General features: G+C 34.9%; 2 protein-coding genes across 2 annotated transcripts; both read right to left on the reverse strand.

Annotated features, from left to right (window-relative positions):
• Positions 1-642: 642 nt before the first annotated feature.
• Positions 643-2937, reverse strand: LOC131158493 (probable inactive 2-oxoglutarate-dependent dioxygenase AOP2). The gene is made up of 2 exons (XM_058113361.1): positions 2677-2937; positions 643-900 (listed from the first exon to the last, which is right to left on the reverse strand). Exons 1-2 carry the CDS (start codon positions 2935-2937, stop codon positions 643-645), a joined length of 519 nt encoding a protein of 172 aa, XP_057969344.1.
• A 5182-nt stretch (positions 2938-8119) lies between these two features.
• Positions 8120-10176, reverse strand: LOC131158020 (probable 2-oxoglutarate-dependent dioxygenase AOP1). The gene is made up of 3 exons (XM_058112569.1): positions 9803-10176; positions 9145-9472; positions 8120-8371 (listed from the first exon to the last, which is right to left on the reverse strand). Exons 1-3 carry the CDS (start codon positions 10174-10176, stop codon positions 8120-8122), a joined length of 954 nt encoding a protein of 317 aa, XP_057968552.1.
• Positions 10177-10708: the final 532 nt, after the last annotated feature.

A 10708-nucleotide genomic window follows, 5' to 3' on the forward strand; every position in this document is an offset into this window, starting at 1 on the left:
AATAGAAGTCCCCTTTACAGCATTAAGACAAGTACCTACTGCACTGGAGTTAAGAGACTCAAATGTGCCATTGTTTCCTTCAGAAAATCCCAGAGGAAATTTGTTGAGCACTTGGAGTGCACATTGTGTTCGCAGCATCTCCAACTGGTCTATGCGGCCCTTCATACCCTCTCATGTCCATTGGGTCCTTTGAATTTTTATTGAGTGGGCAAGCAGCAGAAGCCAAACCTGAGGTCGGGACAAACACATCCTTGGGGGCAGATGTTCGAACAATAGGAACCCAAATAGCATCATCCTTCTTTAAACCTAACTTAGTAGTGGCATTTTCTAGATCTTCTGTGACATTTCTTCGAACACCTAGTGCACGAGCATCAGAAGTGCAAGCTTTTGTCCCTCTTGAAGCATCAAGAGCTCCATCAGATCCAACCATCTTAGCTGGTTGACCACTGTCAGATTCACTTCCAGAATCACAATCCAAGTCGCACACACCATCAGAAGATTTTCCATTTACCTTTTCCTTCTCAATTCCTTCATTCAATCCGTGAATCGTGATTGCATACAACCTGCAAAACTCAGTCATAATCTCAAAATAATTTCTTTTAATCCATTCATCGCAGTTGCCACCTTTAATTTCAATGAATGTCAAGGCATCTTCATCTGCTCCAACAAAGCATCCAAAGCCGCATCCAGATCTGGTTTCTTTGAACGCTGAACAGACTCACCATCAAAATAAGATCTATCTTCATTTCCAGAAGTCGATTCTTCATAGCAAGAAGAAAACACTTTTGCAATCTCAACAAATTTGTCATCACCATCTGAATCTTCAGACGAGGAGGATTTTTCCTTTAGTGGTGAAAAATGATTTGTAGCTGGAGCGAGCCTCGCAACCTCCGAACGTAACTGTAGAAGGTTCTTACCAGCCCACAAAGATCGATTTCCACAATTTGTTTCAATGAAATCAGAGCAAATTTACGTTCATTATTCAGTTGAACAACATTAACGGCCCTGGAGGTTGATTTACGCCCCATAGTCTAACAAATCAAGCAATCCAAGAGCCGAGCCCCAAGCACTCACACCATGCGCCTTGTAGAGAGAAGGGAAGCTTCTCTCTCTAACATGACTTGACATAGAGCTCTAGTTCATAGAGCTCTACTTGCGTTCCTTTCTTGGCCTTACTAGATATTGCAGGAAGTTCATTGAGAGGTATTCGCGGAAAATGACTCCAATGACAGGACTACTGGTTGTTGGCCGCACACATGGGATGCGGTGGTTGATTATATCAAAACTTATCTCACTTGCCAACAAGACAAGGGGGAGTAGAAGAAATATGGTACTTTCATAGCCACACCATGGTACTGTTTGGAAAAGGAAACGACACAATTATTCTTTGTGACTGTTGTGAAACATTGGGGTGTTCCCCAAGTTATTATTTATGACCGAGACTTAATGTTCACTGATAACTTCTTTACAGAATCTTTCAGGATATCCAGGTCACATATTAACATCTCTTCAAGTTATCACCGACAAACAAATGGACAGATGAAGAGATTCAGGGAGCTGCTAGATGAGTACTTCACCACTTTTTCAACGACAACTAGAAGAATGGGATGCAACTACTTGATGTGACTCCATTCTGTGGCAATGCCCAAAGGAGCTCAATAACCAACAAGAGCTCTTTTGAGCTTGTTACAGGCCAACAGCCACTATTACCTCACACAGTGGGTGAGTCATACAGACCAAAGAGTCCTAGGGCATACATCTTCACTAAAGAATGGAGACAGGATGTAGAGTTTTCCTGAGCCTATCTAGAGAAAACTTCTAAGAAAATGAAGAATTGAGCAAATCAGGGGAGAAGATCGTAGTTTCATGTCTGCTGCCTCAAGCTGTTTAACGCCGACACCGATGGTCAGAATAGAAGTCTAAGAGAGCAGAGTTGAAGACAATGCAACTTGACAGACGTGTAGTTGAAGAGATCCTTGTAGATAGAAAATTTATTTCCTCAAGCAAGAAGTGGAAGAATTTTCTAGTGAAGTGGAAATGCCTTGATGACAAAGAAATCAGTTGGATTTCTACGGAAGATATGAGGTTGTTCGTGGACAAAGCTAAAGTGTACCTAACACCAAAGTCTACGAGGACGTCAACAACGTAAGTGTGGGAGAATGTCATGAGCTAAGCTTGTTTAGGGCATTATGCTTGCCTGTGACTGCTTGTCTCGTGTGCTTGGGATGGGTTTCCATCATGTAAACACTAGTGTAGGGTTATTTTCTACTAGTAGTCTCTTTGTATGCCAAATATGGTAATATGACTCCTTGGTCACTTTAATGTTTCCTAGTGTTAGAGTGAGAATGACCTAAAAACCTCTTTAGGAGAGGGTGAGTGTTCATTAGTCACTGTAAAACTCACTAGCAATTGTCAAAGTGTTTAACCTACTTGCCTTCCTCACTAAACACACGATGTCAACGAAGGTCTTGTTAATGAATTACATTTGCTTCAATGTTTACTACATGCTTATCACGACTTTCATGAATTGATTACTGTTTCTGCTGCTATTTGAATAAATATTAATGAAAGTGTTTCGTGGATGAATATTGGTAAACGATAGGTTGGCTAGTTAAACAAGAGTGCTTTAGCTAGCGCCACACAGCCCCTTTCACAACGGTGTGAAAATAGTCAGACCATGACACCATGGTAGGACTTATCATAAGTGTTTTGGGCTTTGATTTCTCTAGGGAGATCGAATGATTCTTCCGATGACTGGAAGACTTGTTGGTGCAGCTCTGGAGAGACTGTGTTGTTGGAGAGTGCCACAAAACAGTCATATTCTTCCAGTGCATGCCTAACTTCATTGCATGCAAAGAGCCAAGCAGGTGTGCCAGGCTTCCAATCTTCCTTTGAGAAATATATGACTAGAATCTTGGGTTGTGTTTGGATTCCCATGGTCTTAATGTTATTTATTAGGTTCTCTCTCTCTCTCTCTCTCTCTTTTATATTTAACCTCACGTAGAAAGTATGAAGAGTACTTCTAGTGGGAGTGTTCATGCTTTTTATAGGGTTCTACAATGGTTGAATCTCTATCTGATTTCGTGTGCGGGTTCAAGAATCTTAAAATATTTCTAAAAATTTTACGTGTGCATAGAGGTTGAAGATTCTTTTTTGCCGATGATGAAACTTTAGCTATAGAAAATATGATTATTAAACTGGTTTTTAACAATATTCTAGAGCCAAACTAAATACTACATAAAAAGTAAAACACACTATTAATTGCAATCAAAAATTAAGTAAGTACTAGATTATTATCAGTGTGTGGCTGACATGAGTTTTACAATATAAAAATACATTTAATAAATTTTACCTTAATAAAACTACATTTGTAAATATTTAACTTAAATAATTTAACTCTTAAACCCGCATTTATAAAACAGTGGACCACATATAAACAAATATACGTAATTTCCTTCAAATCACAATTTAAGCCTATCATATTATCATAATCACATAAATACACAAATATGTATAAAGAACTCCTTTTTGGCCATATTATGTTTAACCACCATGACCGGGTTGTGCAGTCTAAAAACTGGACTTAACTGATTGGCCACCAACCAACCAAACTAAATCAAAAGTTTTTGTCTATAAGATTAGTTTGTCTGTCATATTGTCTTACTCATTCTCATACTCAGGTCAAACTTACTATCCACCCCCAACACTTCCACAACAATGTAGCCGCACTAATATTCATATGTAACTACGGCAATCAGGGTTCTTAAAACATAAAACACAATTTATGCAATTAAACCATATAATAATTTGAACATTTCCCCAACATCAAATTTATAGTCAAATTGCATAAATATTTTCAATAAATCACATAATAAGCATAACATCGCAAAAATCCCAAATTTGCTCAATTATGCAAAAATATAAAACTAACTCATGTCATAGGATTTGTCTAATAATTATAATTTTAATAAACTACCATAGAAAATGTATAATAATCCACCTATTTAATTCAATACCAATATAATTAGAAAACTCGATATAATCAAATCCCCACAGTATAATTTAGCCCAAACATATGGAAATAATTGAATTCACATAATCAATTTAAATCAAGAATTTATTTTGAAATAAATTCTGACATAATCTAGTCCACTTACCCCTAGTCCTGAAGTAGTGCCTACGGTGTGCAGATAATAAAATTTCTCTTGTTAAATTGTTAAAGAGCGGAGTTGGGACTCGGGAATGATGTATGTTCTTCAAATTCACGAAGAAAAACAAGAAAAATTGAGAGAGAGAGAGAGAGAGAGAGAGAGAGAGAGAGAGAGAGAGAGAGAGAGAGAGAGAGAGAGAGATAGTGAAGTCGTGAGGGGGTTCCTGTTGAATCAAGATGTTAGAAGCATCCCAATTCCTTATATATATATATACACACATATTATATTATAATATTATAATATTATATTATATTCATATATTATCATATTATATTATATTAATTAACAATTATTATTAATTTATTAATTCATTAATTTTTATTTTTATTTATTTATTTACTTTTATTATTTTTTTTAGGATTACTACACTAATCTTGTATAAATATTTTTGGCATCGTTACATTGCATGATTTGAATATTAGATTTCTGATGCATGTGTGTTCAATAGGAAAGATTTTACTGGTTGGATAAAAATTGTTTAATTAATATCCAGCAAAATTAACTTAAAGAGTTAAACTGGTTGCTTATACTGTTTAACGTTTAATGAATTCTCACAATTGGTATCATTATATAAGTGGTTAATAGCATTTAAGCTTGTTTTCAAATGAAAATGGGGAGCTTCAAAATTAAAATTCTATCTTTTTATGCTCATCTATATTCTTTGGCTTAGATTATAAAAATAAAAAAATAAAAATAAAAATAAAAAACTTATCGTGGCATATATGTTTAAGCATAATGATTTTGGCTCATAGTAATCTTAGGAGGAACTGTTGTTCCAAGTTTTGCCATATGATCTTACTTTAAAATTTCTAATATTTATGATCAATATGGTTGTTTTTTCTAGCTAAATTTTGAAGTTTTGTTGTTAAATGATTACCTAGAAAAATTCAAAGCTTGCTTGACCTTTGTGGTATAATAATAATAATAATAATAATAATAATAATAATTATTATTATTATTATTATTATTATTATTATTATTATTATTATTATTATTATTATAGCAAGCATTCCCTAGTACTTATTGATAATATCATAAAGGGATTTTTTTTTTCAAAATGAAATTTTTATGGCAAGAAATGATCTTTTAGAAGATAAAATCTTATCTCTTGCCTAAAGACATTCATGACATGTGCTTTTGTAATTTTCTAAAATTCTATTTTTGTCATGAAATTCATAAATACTCAAGGGCTCTAATGTTTAAATGCTCTTCTTTAAAAAAAAATAAAAAAGAAAAAAAAATAAAAAGGGAAAAGTGTAGCCCTTTTGTTGATGACAAAAGGGAGAGAATATTTATGAGCAAAATTATAATTCTTTTACATTAGGTATCCTCCAGTCCTTTTGTAATTCACTTTTGGAAAATAATAAACATGATACTTGTTATAAAACTATAATATATTTTGTGTATCATGTGACTTTGTTCTTTTTACTGAATTTTTTTTTTCAAAGTCAGCTTCAATACAAAATGCACATTGAACTAAAATGTACTTACATTCTCAACTTAAAAATCCTAAAGTCTTCATTTCAAATATGCTTGAGTTATATTGAATATCATTTTGAAGTTTATGCATATTATAAGGGAGAGCCTTTTCAGGCCAACCCAATTTTACTTCTATGTTTTGTCATCATCCCAAGTGATGAGATTGTTGACTTTTTGAGTCCTATTCCGTTTTGATTATGACAAAGTAGAACATCTTATTTGTGTGCTAAGTATATGAACGGGCTTAAATTTTTGAAAGCACAGATGATGATGCAATATGCGAGTCTTAAAGCACTTACACAATCATATTCTAAGGCGTATTCTATGGATTACTAAAGAGCAGAGAGTGAAGACTTTGTGTTTCTAAGTTGTAATAGTAACTAGGTTTAAATTGTGCATGCATTTCACATGACTTAAATTGAAGCTCAACACCAACCATAGATTCACCTTAGGATCCCAACAATTTCATAAGAACCTTTCATACTCAAAGTTAAACAGCCACAAAAGGTTTAAAATGTTTTTGAAGTAAAATCAAGGCCAAAAACTCATTTTTGTTAAGGTCTAGTCAACTGAATTGGTTTTATAAAGGGCCCGACAGACCGAATGGTTCAACCCGATCGACCAGATTAAAGACTTGAGTAAAATATAAAGGGCCTAGTCGACCGGCCTCTCAGGCCCAGTCGATTGGCCTTCATACGAAGGTTGATCCAACAAAATGGATCATTAGCCTGGCAAACTGAAGTGCGATAAAAAGGAAATCTCCTTAGGGTTGGTCGACCGGACCTTGTGCCGGTCGATCGGATCTCTTAGGTTCATGAAAAATTGAGCCTCCAACGGTCATAAATATTTGAATTAAATTATTATAAAAATGCCCAACTATCATATAACGGCCATATTTCAAATTTTCCTATAAATACTTGGCCAAATCACTTTGAAAATGTTAGAAAAAGATATTGAAATTATACTTGATTATTCTTTGATTCTTTCTCACATTTTAGACTCCATTTTGAAGATCAAATTTCTATTTCTCCTACTTTCTTTTGAAAATCATTTTGGAAAAAATCTTTTGAGTTATTCATAAAGTCTTGAGCATATATTTAATCTTATATATATTGCTCAAAAGTCTTCTTGTATTTGATTTTTCAAAGGTCAGTCATATTCTGAAGAAAACCCTAGTTTCTCATACTCTTTTCATTAAATATATTTTTGGATAAAATCTTTTGGGTTATTTAAGAGAACTTTGAGCATATACTCAATTCATATATACTTTCTTGAAAACTTTCTCACTATTTGTTTTTTCTAAAAGGTCAATTTGAGAAAGTCATTTTCCATACTCTCACTTTTAGTTGAAAAATATTTTTGAGAGTAAAACCCTAACTCTAGTGCGCTTCATTTTTAAATACATTTGAGAGTACATATAGTCTTTCAATTGTACACATAAACTCTTGGCAAGAATGTTTATTTATTTATTATTGTGATTATTTTTCTTCATACACGTTTTATTTAGATTGGGATATTGTTTGGTGAATTGGCAAAATAATTTTGCAAAAGTTTTTAAAAATCCAATTCACCCCCTCCCTCCTCTTGGGATTACATCATTCTTCACAGGGACTTAACAAAATTACCATTTGATAGGAATACAAAGACTACTGCAAACAATTTTTATTCACGTGAGGCTTTTTGTCTTGCACCTTTGCCCTATCTTAAGCCACAAAGTAATACAAATTCTCTTTCACGAAATTTCATTTGGCAAAAGCAACTAAGTCAACATATGGGCTTCACAATTCATCCTCTCCTTTATAATCTCCAACATCCTCAATATTCCTAGAAAAGCATCTTCAAGCTAGACTCATCTAAGTTAAAGACCAAATGTAAATCTATTATTATGATCGAGTGTAAGAATTTCATGCTCTGTAGTCAACCATCTATAAAAAGCAAAAGGAAAACCAATGCACCAAGGCAATGATGCCAGTTATTTGAGGCAATTCTTTGATAAAAATTAAAGGAATGGTCCCATATCTCCACAACTACTAAGAAAAGAAAAGAACCAAAACATAAACAGAAACTCCTTCTAAAGAAAGATAGGCATGTTTATTTGGACTATGCACACAAAAAATATTGGCAAAACAACTTGAACAGTTGGGCACAACAATCATGCATATTCAGCCACAAACTTGCACACATACAAGACCCTTTATTACATAGATATTGGAGTGAGGACGCATATATTGGAAGGCTTTCTAAACAAATATTTAAAGTGTGATGTCCTAATAGAAACATCTCGAGATAAGCATGTTGAGATCTTAATATTTTCCTAAATTTTATTACTTAAGACCTCAAATTAACATCCAAATTGACAGAGTGGAAGCTTAACGTAACACTTGCACGACATGGTTCCTAGTGGCATCAACTATATTAGGATGCATATCTCATATGCCACAGTAGGCCTTGAGAGCTATCACAGAATGCCCTAACTTTTTACCTTCTTCGGAACCATAGAAATGAACCAGACCATAGTGATTAAAATGCTTATATTGTAAAGGATGCTCCTGATCCACCATCTCTTCTGGGATTCGAACTATGTTGTTGTTGAATGAAAACAAGCCCAAAGTGTGCCTTGTTTTCTTCCCGTTGATCACAACTCTATGGCTTGAAGAATGTACCCTCCCATTGCTCCATGCCTGTACCATGCCTTCTTGTCATACTAGTTATAATTTAAATAAACAAAAAGTGGGAAAATAAAAATTATTTAAATTAAGACGCTCATTGCCACTTGAAAACCATTAGGAGAAACAAGAAATACATACATATGTATATATATATATATATATATATATATATATATATATATATATAAAGGCAGCCCGGTGCACAAAACTCCCGCGTATGCGGGGTCTGGGAAAGGGGCGGACCACAATGGGTCTATAGTACGCAACCTTACCTTACATTTTCGTAAAAGGTTATTTCCACGCCTTGAACTTGTCACTTCCAGGTCCCACGGCGGCAACCTTACCGTTGCACCTAAGCTCTCGTAAATCAATAACAAATATTTTTTTACGCATTATTAACCTTTAGTTTTCATGATTTTTAAACATGTATCAACAAATTTTTAGTTCTAAAAATATTTGATATCGAGAACACATAATTCATAATTGATTTTTTCTTATTTTCTTTACTTCTTTCCCTTTCTTTTTCCTTAATAAAATCATTAACCAAACAAAGCCTCTAACTTCAAAAAATTCCTAGAGTTTTACCAAATTCCGTAATTTCTTAAAGTATTTTAACTTGCACTTCTTTCCTAATGTTTGATATGTAAGAATTTAGTTTTTTTTAATTTTTAATTTCAAAGTTGAAGAAATGTGAAGACATAATATATAAGAAATAAATTATGGAAATTAAAATTTAAGAAGTGTAATTTAACGAACTTTTAGCTCTTAACCCTGCAACTACCAACCATTAAAGCATCGCCAGCCATGACCACGAAGGAAATCGGCGGCGATGGCGACTCATAGCCAATCCAGTTTCCATCCCGGGTTTCGATCTCCAGCCCATTGACGTCGTTTTGGTGAAGAATGGTGAGGAAGCTCTTATCCGTGTGAGGTATAAAAGCCAAATTGCTCTCATGCGCTTCGGGTCCTCTGTATTTCAAGAATCGAAGGAGATAAATGGTGGATTCGACATGGGCTTCGTGGTAACTCTCCACCCCGTAGCTTTCAAATATCATCCGCGACACCATTCGATCCAACTCCGCCACTTGCTTTGAGTAAGAGTGTACATTTTCACTAATTCACCAACAAAAGAATAGCAAATGAAAAAATATATATCCAAAATGAAACCAACTATATATCAGAAATGCTAGTCTTTTTCCAAAGGTGATATCTCGAGTGGTATTCCCATGGGCATCGCACTCAGCTTGTGTCTTGTCAAGACTCACAGGATAGCTCCTCTGGAAAGACTAATACCTCACACAATATGCGTGTGTATATACGTATATATTCGTCAAATCAACCTCTGTGGATGGTGGGGACAAAGCCCGAAACACGAATTCAGAAAGTCAAAAAATATTCCTATCAAAATAAACAAGCAGGAGCAGCAGTTATTTCAGGAGATACCAGAAATCATGTTTCCCAGCGGGCCACATGAGGTTGGTGAAACCCTGGACAGCATCAAGGGCGGTGGAGTCATCGATGCCCAGGCCTTCGTGGAGAGGGACGGCGGGGTGGCCAACGTAGCCATGGTAGGGCTTATCATAAGTGTTTTGGGCTTTGATTTCTCTGGGGAGATCGAACAATTCTTCCGATGACTGGAAGACTTTCTGGTGCAGCTCTGGAGAGACTGTGTTGTTGGAGAGTGCCACAAAACAGCCGTATTCTTCCAGTGCATGCTTAACTTCATTGCAGGCAGAGAGCCAGGCGGGTGTGCCGGGCTTCAAATCTTCCTTGCAGAAATCTATGACTGGAATCTTGGGTTGTGCTTGGATTCCCATGGTCTTAATGTGATCTATTAGGTTCTCTCTCTCTCTCTCTCTCTCTCTCTCTCTCTCTCTCTCTCTCTCTCTCTCTCTCTCTCTCTCTCTATTTTTTTAAATTTTTAACCCTCACCTAGCAAGTATGCAGACAAGTACTTCTGGTGGGAGTTTTCATGCTTTTTATAGGGTTCTACAGTGGTTGATCTCTCTCTGATTTCGTGTGTAGGTTCAAGAATCTTAAAATATTTCTAAAAATTTTACCTGTGGATAGAGGCTGAAAATATGATTATTAAAATGGGTTTTAACAATATTCCATAGCATAAAACACGCTATTAATTGCAATCAAAAATTTCAGAATATGTGCATAATTAAATTCTCGTTTTGGATGTTTTTAGATGTAACAATAATTTTGCTAAACAAAATATTAACAGCTCGAGTATGTTTCATAGTTCACAATTCGCCATCAATTTGTAATTGCTTGAAAAGTAAGCACCACAATATTTCAAAAATCAAGCTAGTTTGAAACCCAAAAATATGGGACAACTTTTTT

This window comes from Malania oleifera, chromosome 6, assembly GCF_029873635.1.
Source record: "Malania oleifera isolate guangnan ecotype guangnan chromosome 6, ASM2987363v1, whole genome shotgun sequence".
NCBI lineage: Eukaryota > Viridiplantae > Streptophyta > Magnoliopsida > Santalales > Ximeniaceae > Malania > Malania oleifera.